Source organism: Phalangium opilio, unplaced genomic scaffold (genome assembly GCF_054372755.1).
Source record: "Phalangium opilio isolate 3A_F unplaced genomic scaffold, DU_Popi_V2 ptg000391l_1, whole genome shotgun sequence".
Lineage (NCBI taxonomy): Eukaryota > Metazoa > Arthropoda > Arachnida > Opiliones > Phalangiidae > Phalangium > Phalangium opilio.
In genome coordinates, this window is record NW_028324235.1 from 1,623,574 (window position 1) to 1,644,346 (window position 20,773).

A 20,773-nucleotide genomic window follows, 5' to 3' on the forward strand; every position below is an offset into this window, starting at 1 on the left:
CTCCTGGAACCTCTGAATTAATTTTTCTCAAGTGATCATGCAGTTTAAAATCATCGTATTCGGCCGGATTAAAAGTCAAGAGCCACGTGGGAGGACCAAATTCCCGTATCATCGCCAAAACGCTCCTAAGGACCTTGTACCAGTAGTCCTTAGTTCCTCGAATATGACCCAAGAAAGTGGCTAAATTACTCTCAAGTTCTTTATCGCCAGATTCAACGCGACTGAGCAAGTTTTCAACCCCAATTTTCATGGGTTTTTTAACACGAAGAACGGAGTTCAAACTGCTAGAGATCGCCTTCATTTCGCATTCTTGATAAGAATGAAACATATAGGCGTAATCTCGTCTAAAAATTGGACTTTTGTTCAAAAGACGAGATAAACGATACTCTGTTTCAGTTAATTTCCCAAATGATCTATCATCGTGCTTGCCGTAGTGACCCTTGGGGAACAAATGAACGAAGCTCAAGTACTCCAAGTTTTTGTCCCAAGTATTAATCGGCGCGGCTTCGACGCGCTTCATTTGGAAATCAGCCAATAAATCTTTCGGTGGTTGGACGTTCACCGGATGAATAGAGTAGTGATCGTACAGATCATTGGCTTCTCCCTCAGAAAGTTTTCGCAACAAAGCCTCGGGCTGTGTTAAAATTTTGTAGACGTTGCCTGGTGCAAGGCTAGACTGATTTTCATCCTGCTCCTGCATGTTAGAAGCGTTTTGGTCACCTTGACCGTCGTGAGGACCATCCGCTAGTCCTTCTGTTGGAACCGCAGCGGAAGCGCTTGTCACCGCATCAGATCCATCGTTAAGCAACGCCAGTGGATCTGTTACGCTCAGTAATTCATGGGTAGTCAATGAATTTTCATTTCCATCAATATCTTGCGTTCCACAAATTTATTCCTCGCTCATTGCCGAAATATCAATGTCCTTATACAAAGGATTAATTTTTTTTTAGCACAGTGAACGCTTTCAACACTTTTTCGAGGCAAACAACCTGTTGCCATACCTTTTTGTCCGCAGTGGGAACGCCATTCACTAGGATATGCAGTTCGTGATTTTTGGACAATGTCTTGGGAATCACCTTCAAATTTTTCTCCATTGGTATTGGAAGATAAAGTACTCTTCCCTTTAAAGCTTTAACCGTACCGAACTGCATGTTGGAATTGTTTTAGTACCTAACCGCAACACAGTGTGGAAGGGCTTCACAAGCTGAATTAAAACTTTCTCAAACATGTTTAAATCAGTGACATCTGTCGGAGGAATGTCAACCAACAAGTTGTTCAGGAAGCATCTGATGGGAACTTTTCCCTTTCGTAAATCCGTAGAGCAGTAACGACATAGAAGCTTGTCTGCCTCTCTTGTTTCTGAATTGTTTATTATCCAGCCAGCTCTTAAAATCAGATAGGCCTCGTTATCGAAAACAGCACTGTCTACCATTTTTTCTATTGATCTCAAATCCGATTTTTTGTACAATCTTAAGCAGCAGTCACAGGGAGTGTCGTGAAATTCTTTATTATTTAGCGCCGCTCGAACGAATTGAATTTCGTAAAGATTCAAGATTTCGCTTTCATCGAGACTCGGTCTTGGAGCGTTTTCGCTCCCTGTGGACGCGTTGTTTTGCTCGTTATTTAAATTTTTTCCTCGTGAGGCAAGGATTTTTCTCAATTCCCCCATGATTTTGGTGAGAGAATCGTAATCACCACTTTCAATTTCATTCGAAATCTTTGTTAACGCGTTAAGCAACGCCTTCGCGTGATAAATATTATTCAAAATAGTTCTAATTCCCGAATAATGAGGAGCCAGTTCAGCAAAAGAACGTAAATAGCTTTGGCAATCTTCACTATCAGCGCAATAAGCCGTGTGTCCCAGGAAAGGAACTATTCTCACCACGATCTCAGCACCATCTGGTGTTATAGACACGTTGGATTTAGAGCAAAATTTATTTCTAAAACCGCAAAGGTCCAAATCCGATTCAAAAATTTTAGTCACTGATTTTTCATTCGCATTCGCAACCGTGTTTATGAAAGTTACCACTTTCGCAATGGCTCGAGTTCTAACATTACAAATATCACTGCATTCCCAATAAACGGTTTTGGGTTTAGTTTGTATAAGACCACTTTCATTGATCACGAAATTTCTTTTCGGATTCTTCTCCCCAGTTTCAACAATGTTGAAAAGATTCGTAACCACTCCCGAATTATTTACTTGAAAGACTCTCTCAACATCATCAGCTTTGTTTTTATTATTAATGTCAACGAAATTGCCCGTTTCGTCAACGTACAGTTCTTTATTGCCATTGATAACGCGGTCTCTCAGCACTTTACGTACATGACCATCAGCATCCAATTGGATAACTTTGGCATAGCGTAACTCGTGGTCATTTTTCAATATTTTTCCATTATTTCCAATTGGGTAATAGGTGGTTTCATGGAAATAGGCCTCTTTGAGACTACTGTGAAGCCTTTTATTACCCACAACATCCGTTAAATTGTTCTGATTAACAGACCCAATTTTTTGGACTTTCTCGGCAATATCTTTAAATTCACTAATCATCCCTGTAAGATGGTAATTGTATGCCGAATATAATTGCCTTTTCAAATGCAAAATTCTACCCGCTAACAATTGGCATTTTAGATTGAGAGAGATTAACTTTGAATTCCCCTCTTTAGTCAAGCTGTCCAAAGATTTTGTCACAGACAATCTTTCAGTGAGCCTTGTCACTAAAAATCGTTTGAAATTTTCAGCTATGATTTTTTTGTTCCTTGTTTTAAAAATTCCTTAATTGAGGGTTTTTTTCGGGAAACCCTTTTTACCCAACGGAAATGCTTTCTTACTGGGTTTTTTATTTTTTGCCTGAACATTAGTGGCGCCACCTGGTGGCATAGTTCTCTTATTTTTCTTTGCTCTCTCAATCAGAGATTTGCGCGTCGCATTGTTTATTGAATTTTTTTTCTGATAATACTCCTTGCTTTTCAAGTAGTATTTCATATCGACAAGTTGTTTATCTTGCTTTTTTTAAAAAGCAACTTGCAGTTTTAAAAATCGTTGACGCCTTTTTTGTTTCTTAACTCTTTGTTGAGAAACCATTTTAAATATTGAATCCAATTAGATTGTTCACACAGAAGAGTTTTTAATCGTAAAGATTTCCAATATCGTGGTCTACACAGAACAATTTGGAATTTCAAAGATATCGAATTAGATGGTTCACTAAGAACACTTTGGAATCACAAAGATATCCAATTAAGTGGTTCACACAGAACACTTTGGAATCACAAAGATATCCAATTAAGTGGTTCACACAGAACACTTTGGAATCACAAAGATATCCAATTAAGTGGTTCACACAGAACACTTTGGAATCACAAAGATATCCAATTAAGTGGTTCACACAGAACACTTTGGAATCACAAAGATATCCAATTAAGTGGTTCACACAGAACAGTTTGTACCTGCAAAAGATTGAAAATAAATGGGTATTTGCTACACACCCAGAACTGTGAATCCAAAGTACACTCAGATTGAGATGTTGTACTATAAAAAAAATTAGGTTTTAATATCGTAATACAATGTATTACATATACATAAAAAACCTGATAAATACAATACACTCAAGTGCAATGATAAACACTCGAATGAATAACTCAAATGAAAGAATAACACTTGAGTCAAACTAATTAGTACTATTTATGTACCAAAAAGGATAATAAAAGCCTAAATACGTTTCAAAAGTTTAAAGAAGATTATTTAAACTTACTATGAGATTGCCTTTTAACAACGCAAACCCCTTGGCAAAACATACAGCACAAAAATAGGCTTAAAGATGGGTGAACCACGTGTCCACGTGAATCCGGCGGCTTCCGGCCCAATCTTGTCTGAGTTTTTTCGCGTAAATTCTTCTGCAGTATTTGGTTGGTTTTTCGGACTTGGATTGGTTATGGTTACGAATGGGGAAAATCTGAACTGAACTAATTGGCTATCGCCACTGAATATAGGGGCGCTGGCGCTGCCATAGATATATTAAGTTTTACTTTATCTATGGGCGCTGCAGTGTTTTCAAAATGGCCGCTTCAACGGGGTATGATGTTTTTATCGATAATAGTGCAATAGAAAAATTAATAATGTTAAATGTTGACAAGTTAAAGGTAACATTGTTTGAAATTTATAAATACGCGGAGACCGAAAACGAAGTCTAATAGAAAGAGAAGAGATATATAAGTGGAAGCACGTCATATTATGCGGCATACAAGACGACCGAAACTTAACCAAAACTCCTCTCCTCGTGGCGGCTTAAAGACAAGTTAGACATCAGCCAGATTTGTAATAATAAACTAGTCCACCTACCAAAACATATTAACAGTTTTCTTGTTATTACGGAAAAAAAGTGCAAAATTTCGTTATATAGCTTTATGGAATAAGTTGACATGGACTCAATAACCCAATTTAAAAAATAGTTGGCTAAATCTTTAAAGACCTATATCTATTTTTATTTTATTTTCATTTCGAATTTGTTATCACTCTAATTTAATTTTATGGACACCTTTGTAAATCAGATTTATCTGAAAGGATATCTCCAAATAAAAAGCCGTTATTATTATTATTATGTTGCACTCTAAGAAATGGAAGTGTTAAAAAGGTGTTAAAACGGTGTAAACACCGTAAAAACACCCAAAAGAGAGTTTTATTACCTTGAGTTTTTAGGGGCCAATTTAAAGTGTAAATTCGGTGTGAAATAACACTATTACAACACCGTTCGAAATTAAACATGAAAAATTATAATACTGCGGGTTTCTTAAATAAGGTCTTTCATTTATTTTTCATTAATCGTTTAATATTAAAGTCAATACAAACAGTAAAAAATTATTGAAAAACGTACTTGTTAAACCGTTTTTAAAGATGATATTCATGAAAGAACACCGTTTAATCCTTTAAATAAAATCAAAATTAACAAAGAAATTGGTAATGTGGCGGTGTTGTACCATCATAAAACTATGCTAAAATTGTTAGGCGACACTCTTACAGGTGTTAAGCGATACTCTTAAAAAACGAGACTAGGTTAGATACTGGCCTCACAGTAGGGCCAGCTTGAAAAGCCAAAGTGGGGCTCTTGCTTTTGGGATATGTTTTATCATTATTTTGAGAAAAATTAGAGTACTAAATTGATTTTTTTTGGAAAATATGTAGTGCAAATTAGATTAAACGCGTTTCTGGTGCTCGAAAAACTCTTAGTGAAAAGAGATTATTAAATTTAACAAGAACATCTATATCTACAGCTTGAATATTATAGCCTCCAAAACTAATTTAATACCCTATGCATTTGTACTGTACGAATTGAAAACTTTCTGCCTTTTTCAGAAATGTTTAAACCCGTAAAAATGACTTTAAATGCAACAACCCTCGCTTAAAGAGGTATAGTTCTGCAAGTGAGAACTTTCCTCCCTATAGGTGATGAAGTTCTCTCAAGATGGAACCCTGCTATGAATATAGCATTAATTGCTAGTAATACTGCGGAATGGCGGATAATCAAAATTTAATGAAACAGGAAAACCATACGCGATATTTGAGTTATGCCTCATGAGTGGTCAAAATGTAGCTACTCTAGTGTTTTTTACTCATCGGTTTTGCTCTTAAGTCTAGGAAAAGTACTAGAATTTCTACTACTACCCTACCAAAAAATCTCCCACTCTTAAAGGTGTTACGCGACACTCTGAAAGGTGCTATGCCACACCCTTTAAGGAGTTGCACAACACTAATATGAGAGTAAAAATTCACTTTCAGTGCCGATATAAGAGTTAAAAAGGTGTTAAACTGCACCTCTGTTGCATAATTTTATACTTATCTTTGCCAACAATTGCTCAAATAAGTGTTATTAAACCCTTTCAGGGGTGTAAATGAACACCTGTAACGGTGTCAAATTTGGACCCATATAAACTACTTTTAAAGGTGTTAAAGCACACCTCATTTTCTTAGAGTGTGCAATTTACAACTCTGTTTAAACACTGCTCCGAAAACAAGGACTAACCAAGGATTATTTAAATGTCCATGTTTTAAATAATCCTTGGAAGAACTACAAAAGTTTAAGTGATTTCTTCAATGAAATAAAGGGATAAAATGTAGAATAGTATGAAATTTATATTTCTGTGACAAAAGAAATTGCCTAGAGACTATGTTCTGAAACAGTTAAAGCAAGGGAAAGAAGAAAAAGATCACAAGTGGATGCTCGAGAGAAGGGAAAGTTACTCCGGCTTGATGTGATAATCAACAAATACGTACACAGAAAAAAAGGAGAAGACTGGCCACTAAAAATCGTATAGTATCTTTAATCGTCAAATTTCAAGGGTAATAAAATTACTCAATATGTAAACGACACTGAAGAATTAGCGCTTCAAAGACATGTAAAATTGCTATGGATTTGTTGTCTGGCATTTAGCCCAGATGGTGTTGTTTTTAAGAAAAGGTAACCTGCATTGTCTTTGGTAATAAAGTGTCACACAAATGGAGCCACGCTTTCAATGGCTGAGTTAACAAAACAAAAGGAGATTCCAAATTTAAAACAGGAAGAAGACAATTATGGATTGAAGAAAGAAAAAAATATTACAGACAGGTTCAATCAGAATAGCAGTTTTAAATTTGGAACAATGCCAATTGGTCACTTATAGCAAAAAAATACGAGGACCTACTAGATCCTGTAGCAAAAAAAGATATTAATTTTGTTTTGAAATTGGTTGGAAATTTAAAATACATTTATTTTTTGATACCGAAATTAGTGGAATAAAATTGAGTCAAAATCAAAATCATTTAATTTTTTTAAAACCATATATCCATTTCATTAAAATTTAACTTCATCTAATATTGGTGATGACACGTTAACAATACCAGCTGCAATTAAAAACATAGGGTTAATGAAAGGCATCATCTCCCAGTCCAGTTTTTCTTTAATGATTGAAAAAAGTTTTAATCTTTGTAATGCTCGCTCTACGTGCACTCGAAACATTGTCATAGATTCCATAACGGAGTAAAATAATTTGAAAGTGGAGATACCAGTTATACGGCTTAAATCCTTCTCAGTTTTAACTGAATTTATAATACAGAAAAAGTAAGTGTTTAGTTGCACTGAAGCATCTCTTCTCTCTTGATGTAAGAGCCGAGAAACCTCAGTTTCGGGAGCATTCAAACCAAATTCAATATTTGCTTGTTTGTCAGTGGATACTGGGGCATCTTCTATTTCTCTTTCTGAACTCGACTGGCTATAAGTTGAAGGTTCTGCATCACTTTTAAAGTTTCTTTGTCGATTATCAGCTCTCTTTTCTTTCTGTCATTAACTTTTCCTCTGGTATCTTCGGAAATAATTTTGTCGTGGGTCAAACATTGTGAAAGGCAAGTTCCAAGCTTTAGTTTCCTTTTCCCTGTCGGTATATCTGAAGTAACAAGTACATTAAATCCCGGTCTTCAATTCTTAATACTTAAAGAAGAACTTACCAGGAAAAAAGTAATCAGTCTTCTTGAAATGTAAACTGCATACAACCATGTGATTTGAAATAGGTTTTCCAATTTTTAGGACGCGTTGCCACTCTTTACGCAAATTGATTTCTTTTGGGAAACTATGCATACTTAACCCTGGGATATTTAGTTTTAATGTAGAATCACACTGTGGGACACAACAATACTTTTTGCTAGGCGCCATGTTTAATAAATATGATACTATGATATCTTAAGCCTAACGGAATGGAAATTTCGCCTTCCTATATAAACTTACTCCGTTAGAGCAGTTACCACAGCTACTGCTAGGTGTCGCGTCACTCTTTGGCGATAGCCAATTGGACCAGAGCAACGTTATTTAGCCCTAATTTTAAAAATTAGACTGTTTCGTTGAAAGTAAGTTCTTATATAACTTATTTAATATGTCATAATTTTCCATTTTTTTTAAACTTCGACGTAAAATTAGAATTAATAACACTTAATTTTGTTGCCAAGTTTAAAAAAAAATGGTAAATAATCCCTTTTTTAATATTTTAACATAAATAATTTTTCGATTATTCTACAGGGCCGGTAGGCCCTTGTAGATATGACTTGATACTCTTTTGTAACGTTAAAGCAAAATTCACATGCTTTTACCAATTTTCCTATGGAGATTAACATGGGGTTTTTCGTGATATTTAACCACCTCTAACTGAAAAACTAGAGCGAAGTTACTCTTCGGAATACTCTTAATTTAACAATTATGTATTCAGGGTGTGCGATCGGCTAGTCTAATCAGAAACAATTAAGTCTAAGTATGTTAATTTTACTTAATTACGGAAGTACGGCTCTTGAGTTAAACGTCAGGGTAACCTGTTAGCGCGCTAATACCCATTTCTTCAATTTTCAAAGAGATTGAGAACAAGGGAGGGCCTAGCTTTATGCCTGATAACAAGTTAAGTTGACGTTTTCAGTTTGGTTCATTCTGTGGAAGTTGAACCATGGAGCCTGTATCTTATGAAGATACAGCCTCCATGGTTGATTTTGTTTTTGAACAGTCGACGCTTCTTTAGTATTTTAGCGCCTTAAAATGTTTATTTCATTTTATAAATTTTCTTTTACACCCTTGCTAAGAAACACTTTGCTATTAGGTCGAAATTTTGTTGAAAAAAGCAATCCAGATATAAAACTAAAGGTAATTGATTTCATTACATTATTTGATATTGGTTTTTGGAAGACCAAGGCTTAGATTTCGTACGTAGTTTTTCTCGACTCTCGGGAGACGGCGGGAACCCCCAGCTCCAGAGCCTCCAGTGTATAGTATGCCTTACGCTCTCATTTCTTCAACTAAAGGTTCACAGTTTAGGTTAGTGTTAAAAATAGTGATACTTGTTGATCTTTAGGATAGCGAAGCGAAGGTATGTTTTAGAAAAAGAAAAGCTACTTGAAGAACTTATCTTTATTTTATTTTATGAACACTGATGTGAGTCATGGATGTTTAAGCATTGCCGCCACGGTCCTTGATTTTTACAGACTCAAAACGGGTAGTAATGACATTTTTTTTACTTCAAACTATGGATGTTGAAAAAAATCAGTCCGAATAAACCATTAATAAACAGCTCTCTCAGAGTAAATAACCGAGTGATGGACTCAATTGTAAGTCTTTATTGACAAGTTCAACAAAAATTGAAAAGGTTTTGCAGGCCCCTAAAATAGGTGCCACTTCGCGAAAAAGAAAAGGTGGTGCAAACCCTGCCAACTATTATGTTAAAAAAATCTTCAACAAAGGAATTTTTAAAACTAAAAAAAAAAGATGATTGCCGAAAGTTTCAAGCGATTTTTGATCACGCAACTTACGGAACGTTTGCTGACGACAAAAATTCCTGCTAATTCATGTAAAAAGCAAAGTTCCAAATTCACATCCCACAAACTCCAATGCCAGTTGCTATCTGGAAAAACATTTCACTTAAAAAGGCAAATATATTCGGCATTCCAGGCAAGACGTTCGTTACTTATTGAAGATTTCAAAAGTTTTGCCAAGAAAGTGCAAGAAATTGGATTGGTAGATAGTGACAATTTTATCAAAGTCATTGGAGGAAAAAGGCTTCACAATAGTCTCGAAGAAGCTTTTTATCACGAGACAACATATTTCACTTTGGGGAATGATGGCAGAATTTTAAAAAACCAGGACCACGAAAAGCGCTATGAAAAAATTTTGTGGTTCAACGAAAATGGTCTTGTAATAAAGGTGCTACGAGAAAGCTCTCGTCGCGGCAAAAAAGTTAATGAATTATGGGTTGATGAAACTGGTAATTTTATTGACCAGAAAAGACTGAACAGAGGCATTGAACGCTGCTTGCAAGTTAATGATTTCGGTGTTATCACGAATTTATTCAATGCAGTAGAAAACGTTTCAAAGGACAAAAATCCCAAAGCGAATATCGTAGTTAACGAATCTGGGTTTATTGAAACCAATGAAAAAGCTTCGTATTGGGAATGCCGTGACATTTGCAACGTTAGAGAGCGGACTATTTTTAAAGTCATAGCTTTCATTAACCAGGCGGCAAAGGCCAGTGATAGCGTCTTAAATGAACTTTTTAGTTCTAATTTTGACGTTTGCTCCTACAAAAATAAGTTTTGCCAAAAATCCGTTGTCAAATTGCCATTGGACGATTCAGATTTTGAAGTGAAAGTTCTGCCGTATCTTGGTCATTTTTCCTATAGCTCTCAAAGCGAGGAATGCCAAAGTTACTTGAGAGCCTTCAGAGAATTGGCTCCGCATTACTCCGGGATTAGAACTATTTTAAGTAAAATCTACTCTGTTCGAGCGTTGCTTAACGCTTTATCAACATTGACTGATGAGATTGATCATGGTGATTTCGAATCTCTTCAAAATGTTATACCCAAAATGAGAAAAATTGTTGAGGCGCGTGGCTTGAAAATGTCGAATGCGGAAAACGAGGCGACAAAAGGCAATGAGAACGATATAAGGCCTTGTCTCAATGAGAGTGAAATCTTGGCTTTCTACAATAAACAATTTGCTAGAGCTGAGCGTGATACGAATGAATTTCACGACACATCTTGCGATTGTTGCACTAGATTATTAAAAAATTCTGATTTGAGGACCGTGGAAAAACTGACATGCACGTCAGTTTTTGACAACCATGCCTTTCTCATTTTAAGAGCTGTTTGCAATGGAAAAATCCTGACTTTAGAGAAATGGACATGCTTTTATGCCTTTATTGTTCTAAAGAGTTGCGAAAGGGAAAAATTTCAATTAGATGTTTCCTTAACGGCTTGGGAGTTGACGTCCCTCCGACAGAAGTCACGAGTTTGAACATGTTTGAAAAGGCCTTAATTCAGCTTGTGAAGGCATTTCACACTGTGGTCCGGTTAGGTACTAAAACTTATTCCAACATGCAGTTTGGCGCGGTGAAAGCTTTGAAAGGTAGAATCATATACTTGCCAATTCCAGTCCAAAAAAATTTGGATATGATACAAGCAGCACTACCTAAAGACCACGAATTGCACGTCTTGGTTAATGGTCTACCCTGTAGTGACAAAAAGGTTTGGCAAAAAATTGTTCGCCTTGATGCTTTGAAAAAGGCCGTCGCTGAGCTGAAAAAAATTAATCCGTTGTACAAAGACTGATATTACTCAGATCAATGAAGATTATATTTATGGTACCGAAGAGATTAACGGACCTATTGAACATGAAAATTCAATAACTCCCGATGAACTATTGGCGAAAACGGATCCACTGGCGCTATTAAACAACTGCAATGAGGTCAATGCAAAGGGCCTCTCTACAGCCGTAACAAATCCGCAAGCGGAATCGCACCAGATCGATCTCAATGATGGTCAGATCGAATCGAATCTTTCCCCAGACGACTGCTATAAAATTTTAACGCAACCTGAGGCACTGTTGCGAAAACTCTCAAAAGATGAAGTGAATGAGCTGTACGATCACTATACAATTCACCCGGTGATTGTTCAGCCGTCAAAAGATTTGTTGGCTTCTTTCCAAATGAAGCGTGTGGAAGCCGAGCCTATCAGTAATTGGGACAAAAATCTAGAATACATGTCATTCGTGCACTTGTTCCCAATGGCTCGTTATGGCAAGCACGACGAAAGACCGTTTGGGAAAATAACGGATACTGAATACCGACTTTCTCGTCTATTGAACGCAAATCCAATGTTTCGACGAGATTATGCGTTCATGTTCCATTTCTACCAAGAGGCCGAAATGAAATCCATAAACAGTAGTTTGAATTACGTTCTACGCGTGGAAAAACCCATGAACGTATCGGTAAATAATTTCGTGAAGCAAGTTGAATCTCGAGATTCGGAGCTCGAGAGTAATTTAGCGACTTTCATGGGCCACATTCGAGGAACCAAGGATTATTGGTATAAAGTTCTGAAATGTGTTTTGGCCATGATTGGAGAGTATGGCCCACCTACTTGGCTTTTAACTTTTAATCCGGCCGAATACGATGACATTGAACTTCACGACCACCTACGACGAGTGAATGCTGACGTCCCAGGGATCGAATCTATGTCGGTGGCTGAACTATTAAATTTAGATCCTCTTAGCGTTTGCATTTTCACAACAAAGTGAAGTCGCTCCTATACAACTTTGTTCTATGTAAAGAAAATCCGGTTCTTGGTCCGATAGCGCATCATTTTGTGCGCGTCGAGTACCAATCCCGAGGCTTAGCGCATTACCATTGCTTGTTGTGGGCTGAGGTAGCTCCAGTGATTGGTGCCTCTTCGGCACTAGCTATTTTGGAGTACGTGCAAAAGTATGTCACGTGTTCAATCCCAAAAGCTGCTGAAAGTCCAGAACTATACCGGCTAATAAAAAAATTTCAAACACATAAATGTTGCAGCAGTTGCTACCGAAAGGTTAAGAGAGGAAATAAGGAGCTGAAAGTGTGTCGCTACGGTTTTCCTCGAAACGTAACAAACGTCGCGACTCTGAACTCTGTTGAATCAGTTACGCGTCATCGTAAAATGAAACGAAGCCAAAAACGTCTGTACGATTTGCCCAGAAATGAAAACGAAGTTTTTATCAATGACTACAATCCGGCTTTACTTTTGGCTTTGAAAGCCAATATGGATATGCAGTTTGTCGCCGATTCCTCGGAACAAGTGGCGATATACGTCACGTCGTACGTGACAAAGGGAGATTGGGGGTTAAATGGATCCGTGTTTCGCTGAGTTGGCACACGAAAGCTTGTCAAAAAGATTGTTCGCTTATGGACTGAAATCTTTCACAAATAAGTCGGTCGGAATTTACGAAGCTTTGGACATGATGTTGGGTCAGAAATTGTATCAAAAGTCTGACAGCACCAAGTTTATTAACACTAACGTGAAAGAAAACCGATCCAAAGTTTTGAAATGTTACAAGGATCTTGCACGCTTGAGGGAAATTGATCCTGAAAGCGAAGACATTTGCCAAAAAGGGTTTGTGGACGACAAGTATCCCAACAGACCCGATAGCTTGGAAGATTTAAGCTTCCGAGAGTTCGGCCAGTTTTACGATTACGTCAAATAATCGGAGGGAGCGAAAAAATCTGAAAATGTAATCGAGTTGAAAAATAACCTCGGTTTTATGAGAAAGAGGATAAAGCCATACATAATAGAACATTACGTTCACGACCCAATAGAGGAACCAGAAAAGTACTGCCACGCTCTACTAATTCTGTTCAAACCATTACGAAACAAGACTGAGTTATTGGGCGAGTTTGCAACCTTCGCTGAAGCTTTCGAAAGCTCATTATCAACGCTAAAACCCATGAGAGAATACCACGAGAAATTCTCGGTATCCAAAGAAGTTCTAAAGAAGCGCAAAGCCTCCGAAAAAGCTAAAGAGATTGCCGCGATTTCGGATGCAGAAAGCTATGACGATGAAAATGCCCTTCAAGGGAAAGAAATCGTCGTTGAAACTGAAAATGCCATGCATGATGTCGAAGCCGCTATGGCAATTGATTTCGAGGGCACGGCACTAGACCAAGTTGCGTTACTCAACACTGATCAAAAAAGGGTTTATGACAAAGTCATGGATCACTTCACTCAAGAGGGAAGAGAAATTGAGAATTTCTGCCACTTTGTATCTGGTCCGGGTGGCACTGGAAAGTCCTTTCTTATTGCTACTATCGCCAACGCCGTTAGACGTCACTTTAAAAATGCCGGTAGCGTCGCCATAGCCGCTCCCACGGGCTTGGCAGCCCTAAATATCAACGGCGTAACGTTGTACAGATTACTTATGTTGCCAGTAGAACATGGGCGTACCGCGGAATACCATTCCTTCAATTCCGAAAACATTTCCATTATGAAACAAACTCTTGGAAATTTGAAACTCTTGATTGTCGATGAGATTTCTATGGTGTCTTCGGTACTACTAACTTACGTTCTTGATTGTCGATGAGATTTCTATGGTGTCTTCGGTACTACTAACTTACGTTCATTTGAGGCTAAATGAATTTTGGGAAATGAACAAGCCTTTCGGCGGTGTGGTTTGCGTTCTTGTTTTTGGAGATTTCTTCCAATTGCCACCTGTACAGGGTTATCCTGCGTTTTTAAAAGTCACTTCCCAAGAAGCTAGACTAAGATTTAATAGCATTGGAGGCACTGATCTTTGGAGGTATTTCCGATACGATGGACTAACGCAAAACGTTCGTCAGGCGGACGACCGAGTTTATAGCTACCTTCTAAACCGAATTAGAGTCGGAACTGTTATAAAAAATGACATTTCAACCTTAGAAAGTAGACTAGTTACGGGAGGGAACAAAATTGAGGTGGATATGAATCTTTACCTTAAGCTGGTTAAAGAAGGATTTCATCCCATCTGTTTGATGCCGAAATTGGCCATATGCGATAAATTCAACATGAAAATGCTAGAGGAAAGTCTACAGAAAGTTGAATGCGTTCAATGCGAAGACAAGCTCGTTGATTACGACAAAACAATTACCAAAAACATTGTCAGGAGACTCAAAATGTTAGACAATGAGCCGTCAAAAACTGGAGGTTTAGAGAGCAAGCTGTATCTCTCGAGTAATGGTTAGGAGAAACATCAATTTTGAAGAAGGTGTTATTAACGGCACCATGGCCATTATAACGAGATTCCAAAAGAACGACAGTGGGAACATCACTGGTATCCGTATCAGAGTAGATCGGGAACCAAGCGACGAGAACAATAAGCCCGACTTTTTGGTCGAGAAAATGAGCGTCAAGTTCTTGCTAATGACCAATTTATACGTCAAACGAACGCAATTTCCGGTAATCTTGGCATACGCCATTACTATACACAAAAGCCAGGGAATGAGTTTAAAATGCGCAATTATGGATTTGGGATCAAATTTATTTGGAAATGGCATGGCATACGTCGCTTTATTAGACCCGAATAAAATTATGGCAGATGGACGAGCCATTGCGGAGTATAACAGGCTGCGTCAAAAACACAGACCTGATCTTCCACTTTTAGAAATAGTCGGGTCGGAAGGAAAGAGAGGTACAAAAAGGCCGACGTCGAGGAGTATTTTAGAAGTTAAAGGAGAGAGATCTGATGAAACGGCAAAAGAAAGACCAAATAAAAAGATCAGACTAGGTCTTCTGAATATAGACATTTTTCCCTTGAAGGGATTTGAAAATGGAGATGGAGTAACGTGCTACGCAAATAGCGTTTTGCAATTGTTGTTACTGATTCTGGAATTAATGAATGAATGGAGTTTATTGTGTATAAAAAAAGCCTACTGGCTCACGAGATTATACACAGGGATAAGAAAAAAAAAACAGAATACAAATATACAATTATACAAATATTTACAATGTTGAGGAATCATCGACTAGTTACCATAGGTTTTAAGACATGTGAAATTAAGCTGCGCTATTTAATATCTTTAAAGTTTATTGAGAATAAATCAAATTTATCACCTATGGTGTTAATTGTAGCCTGCATCCGATTTAAAGGAACAAGTATCTTTTTAGGGGCAGTAAAAGTCTTAGGGTACCGCGTTGATCGAGGCACATGGAAACTTAATTTTTCTATTAAATTGGGCAAGTTCAACCGGTTATTAATTAATTTGTAAACAAATTTGAAGTCATTTAATTGGCAAAGGTAAGAAAGGGTTTTTAAATTTAGAACTTCGAGTAAATGGTGATAGTCATATAATTCATTCTGAAGAAAATATGTATGGCAATATGCTATGAATTTACGTTGGACACATTCCAATTTAGCTCTAAGGTACAGAGCGCTACTACCCCAAGCGAGACAACCATATAACACGCGAGACCGAACTAAAGCTAGGTACAGTATTCGAAAATGTCTTAAAGATTTAATTTTTTTACAAATTTTTAGAGTCACAGCAAGTGTTCGGCGACACAAACCAATCGTACGGGTAATATGGTCGATATAATATAATCCACGGTCAAATAGAATACCAAGGTCTTTAACAGAATTTTTACAAGGGATATCTACATTAGAGACCGAATAAGAATTGATTATCTCACGTGAGACCCTCCTAGTGAAGGACACGTGGATTGACTTGGCTGGATTAATTGCGAGATTATTTTTTGAGCACCAAGTAGCAGTCGCATCAAGGTCCTGTTGCAAGAGCTGGCTATCAAATTTGGAATTAATAATTTTGGAAATTTTATTGTCGTCAGCTAGTTGTAATAAATGAGAATGCCGAATCGAAAATTGTAAGTCATAGAGATAGATGTTAAATAACAGCGGTCCCAGTGAGGAACCTTGCGGAACACCACAGGAGACCGCGTACGTAGATGTAGTAATGTGAGAGTTACATTTCAGGACGTTAACGCGACCAGCCAAGTAATGTTTCACCCAAGCCAACAGATTCCCCGTCAATCCAAGTGCTTCAAGCTTATCACCGAGGTAGGCGTGAGAAACGCGATCGAAAGCCTTAGCGAGATCGAGGAAAATCACGTCGACCTGGCCTTGACCTTCGACCTGAGGAGCTACATAGTCTAAAAACGCCACGTGGTTTGTATCCACCCCTCTGCCAGGGACAAAGCCGTGTTGGCAATTATTTGGTAAAGAACCAAACCACCGTTGCAAATGTTGGTGCAGAACACGGTCGAAAATCTTGGCCAAGACACAAAGTAAGGATATCGGACGATAGTTTTTGACGTCACATGATGCTCCAGATTTAAAAACTGGAACGACCACTGCCTTTTTCCAAAATTCAGGAAAGCATCGCGTGCGCAGAGACAAATTAAAAATATGTTCTAAGACTGGCAGAAGCAAATCGCCACAACCTTTAATTATAAAGGAAGGAATTTTATCAATTCCAGTGGATAACTTGTTCGGTAATTTCATGATAGCGTGATAAATATCAGATTGGGAGATAATCTGATCACAGTAAGAGTCAGTGACTAAGTTTCTGGTGTCCATATCGTACTTTGTGCCTGGTATGGTTTTATCAACAGCAATGTTTGAAAAATGATCAACAAAGGTACGCCCTAAATCTTCCGAATCCGATATAAATTTGGTACCAATTTTCAATGAAATTACATTCTCCCGAGTCTTTATATTATTATTTACAAATCTCCAAAACTTTTTGGGATGGGCTAGTGCGTCTTGGCAAACCTGGCCAGCCAGGATGGACTTGTCGCGATCAAGAAGTTTCGTGACCTTTGCACGAAGCGACCGGTAACTGTCAAGGTCTGCCAAAGCGCCTGTACGCTTTTTCTTTTTGAAATAATATTTTTTTCTTGTAATAGCATTCTGTAGCTCGCGAGAGTACCAGTGAGGAAATCTTGCCCGCGGTCGCGAAGGCTTTAAAGGTATGGCTTCGGACATAGCTCTAACCAAACACTGTGTGAGTTGGGTTACGCAACAATTAACATCATGGGAAGGAACATTATTAAAGATCACAAAGGATCATTGAGCGATAAGCCCATTTTGACTTGCCTTCGTAACACTGTTGAGCATGTTGAAAATTCCAATGAGAGTTTCAGCGACGATGGTTTCAATTTGCGAACGGCTGTTGGGTTGCCTTTTACCCACAACGAACAGCAAGATGCTAGTGAATTCTTATGGGTTCTCTTGCCAAGACTTTGCGAAGAAATGGAAACTCCGGACTCTAACGCTCTGCGGGAACTATTATGGACAAAGTCGCAAAACGTTACCAAATGCCCCAGCTGTCACCTGGAAAAAAGTTCTCAAAACATTATCCAAAGCTGCATCTTCACTCTTCCTTTGCCAAACCTCGGTAAAATTGATTGGAAACTATTAGTCCAAAGGATGAGACCAACAATGACGCCATGTGGAACTTGTAAACGCAGAGAAATTGATAAACGTGATGTATTGATTTCTGCCGGTAAGTACGTATTTCTATGGTTTCCAAGAGATATTGTAGAAAATGGTCACCCAATTAAGATTTTAACCAAAATATCGGGATTCGAAAATCATAAAGTGGTTTTAAACCACAGCGTTTACAAAACTAGGGGCGTGATCATTCATAAAGGTTCTTCTTTAAACCAAGGTCACTATCTGAACTTTATTCAAAAAGATAACACCTGGCTTACGAGGTTAGTGATACAACAATCAGCAAGCGAGACAGATTCGTCAGTAACTTGACTGACGTCTCAATCATCCTTCTAGAGAAAGTCTCTCTTTTTTAAAGAGAACCCAGCATAACTGGCGTTGTACAGGGTCATCAATAAAAAGTGGTAAATTAAGGAAACATAGGAAATTTGCCCTTGAAATATACGCAGATATTGGTGTAAAATGTTACCGAGAAAATAGTGAAATTGCAGGGAAAAAACTTGGAGATATTGTGGGGTAAAAACTAGGAATAAATTGTAGGGAAAAGAATAGAAGGTAATTGTTGAAATATAACGGAGATACAAAGGAAAATATAAATTATCTAGCAAATACTCCATTCAAATATTCTGAGAGAGCGGTAGCTCTCTTAGATAAGACTTCATACTGCCCTTAATGTATAAGGGTGGTTTTTTGATTGGATGTAACTTTTTTTGTATTAAGTTTACTGTTTTGAAAACATTCCACAGAACTACAATTCGGGCCCTAAATATGTGGTTAAAATTTCTAAAAGATCCATCCATTAGTTTTTCTTATAAAAATAATGTTGCTAAGGGTGGTTTTCATTTCCATAAAATTCATCACACCTTTTGTTGAAAAACCGGAATTTTTCCCATAGAAATAACATGGGAAATTTTCTGAAAAAAACGATCCGGTGGCTCCGATATTAGAAAAACTATACGTTTGTTAGTTTTGGGAACGGTCTTAAATGAAAGGTACAACATTTTTCATTCCGCTAAGCGATTTTCATGGAAAATAATTAAGTTTAAGTATTAATTTTGATAACATTTAGAACATAACTCGATTTGCGATTTTATATCATGGATACACTAATTTACTAGAAAATATCAGCGCGATTAAAATTGGCCTTTTTTAACGCTTAGTTGCCTGATAATAATTTGAGAGTTTCTTCATAATGCTTTATGGATGAAATGGCCTATAGAGAGAGCGATAAGACGGCTTTAATAATGCCGCGCAGCAGGCTGGGAAATAAGGATATTTTTTAAACTAGTCCTTGGGACCAGTGACCCCTCTAGTCCCCGAATAATTAACTGGTCTCCGGACTGGTCCCAGCCTTTGTTCTCCAATAGATTTGCAATTAATAAACTGGTCCCGAGGACCAGTAACCCCCACTTTTTGTATTAAAAAACTAGTCCAAGCAATTAATAAACTGGTTTTGGACCAGAGGAAGTGTGCTATTTCCCAGCCTGCCGCGCAGCCGCCGTGAGTCCCGTGACGTTGAAACGGCGATAGTCGGCGACGCCATCAAATACTCGAGTCTAAATCGTCGCCTTAAATAGCGTTTATGAACTTTATGAAGCTTTGGGATAGTAATTTGGTCTAATTTTAGTATTTTTAGTTGCTAAAACTTAATATTATTTAAATATTAAACGCTTAAGGTAAGAATTATCATTAAATTTGAAAATTATTGTAAATTAATCTATTTCATTTCACTAAGCCTTGGTCAAAACAATTTCAGTTAGTAGCAAGCACGGTGCTTATTATTACCCAGGTTTCCTCATATCCTCTGTTCTTAACTTCGAAGTCGTAATTATGCTATGATTTTATGCTTTGTTTATCTCTTTAACATGGGTAACAGTAGCGCTAGTTAATTCTGGATACCGTTAACTAATTTGCTCAAATCAGGGTAAAAAACAATGTAGTCCGTTACCGCTATTTCCATATCTCCATTGTATTAATTAAAAAATAGCATTTCTACCCAAATAATTGAAATATTTAATTAGGTAATACTTTATGGAAGGCCACGCTTACTACAGAACAACTAACGTAACATCTTTGTTTACATTGTAAAATATTAAACACAAGAAATAGCACTGCCTTTAACGGTGATTTTCCAATGAAATAAGTAATGACTGCACACCTTATTTTGTTAGCTAATAGTCCTCATTTATTATAATTTTAGCTCAAAGTGCTATAATTGACACGCTTTTAACAAGTTTTATTAATTGTGGTAATATAAATGTTCGTTTGATGGATGAAGCTCAGTTTGTTACGATGCCACTTTACGTGAGCCAACCAACAAACAATGGCTTCTAACTAAATAGACTATTGTGAGTAAATCAATTAAAGTAAATAATTTCCTAGAATGCTAAAAGTATTTTTCTTTTATTTCAACATAAAATACTTGCATCAGTTTGGGGGAGAAAATTGACCGTTAGCGTTAACATAGTTTTCTGAACATCGAATAATGGGATGTTGAAATCAGTATTTAATGCCCAACATTTGTTATTAGGTAAAAATTGAATTATAATTAAATTGTTTGCGTGTCCAGTCACTGTTTATAACTCATTTTTAAAAAAAAACCAATGTTCCTACTGTTGTAAAATTATTGATTTCCAGAAAAACTGTTTATTTTGCCAAGGTTAGCGGGGAAATAAACTACTCCATTACAGGACCATCTAGTGCCGTCGGGTTAAATTAACCCTAACAGATATTTTGCTTTGATATGTGTGGAAATTAATTATGTGGACAAAATTGTTAACGCAAATTTATAAATAATTTATTAATTTATTCTGAAATTATTGGGAAAAAATGTTTTTTAGATGCAAATGTACGTTACCTGACCTTACCAAAAATCTCATTTCAACACAACTGTAACCGTATAGATTGAATCATTTAATAATATTCTCATTTCGAATTATTTAAATTTAAAGGGCTGTATTAACTTTTATGGGAAAAACCATTGTGGTTTATTGGACTTCTAACATACTTTCCAAATTTTCGATATACGAACA

General features: G+C 37.1%; 1 protein-coding gene and 1 long non-coding RNA gene across 3 annotated transcripts; both read left to right on the plus strand.

The window, feature by feature from the left end:
- The first annotated feature begins 10,867 nt into the window (after nt 1-10,867).
- Nucleotides 10,868-13,880, plus strand: LOC149594080 (uncharacterized). The gene is made up of 6 exons (XM_089861625.1): nt 10,868-11,017; nt 11,097-11,975; nt 12,044-12,252; nt 12,340-12,621; nt 12,686-12,821; nt 13,074-13,880. The coding sequence occupies exons 1-6, from the start codon at nt 10,868-10,870 to the stop codon at nt 13,878-13,880; spliced, it is 2,463 nt and encodes an 820-aa protein (XP_089717751.1).
- Nucleotides 13,881-19,652: 5,772 nt separating this feature from the next.
- LOC149594081 (uncharacterized) lies at nt 19,653-20,645 on the plus strand. 2 transcript variants are annotated; one of them, XR_016379499.1, is made up of 4 exons: nt 19,653-19,864; nt 19,942-20,089; nt 20,173-20,271; nt 20,379-20,645. It is a non-coding gene; the product is annotated as an uncharacterized LOC149594081 (long non-coding RNA). The 2 variants fall into 2 exon arrangements; XR_016379500.1 differs by having other exon boundaries at nt 19,834-19,884.
- The last annotated feature ends 128 nt before the right edge of the window (nt 20,646-20,773 follow it).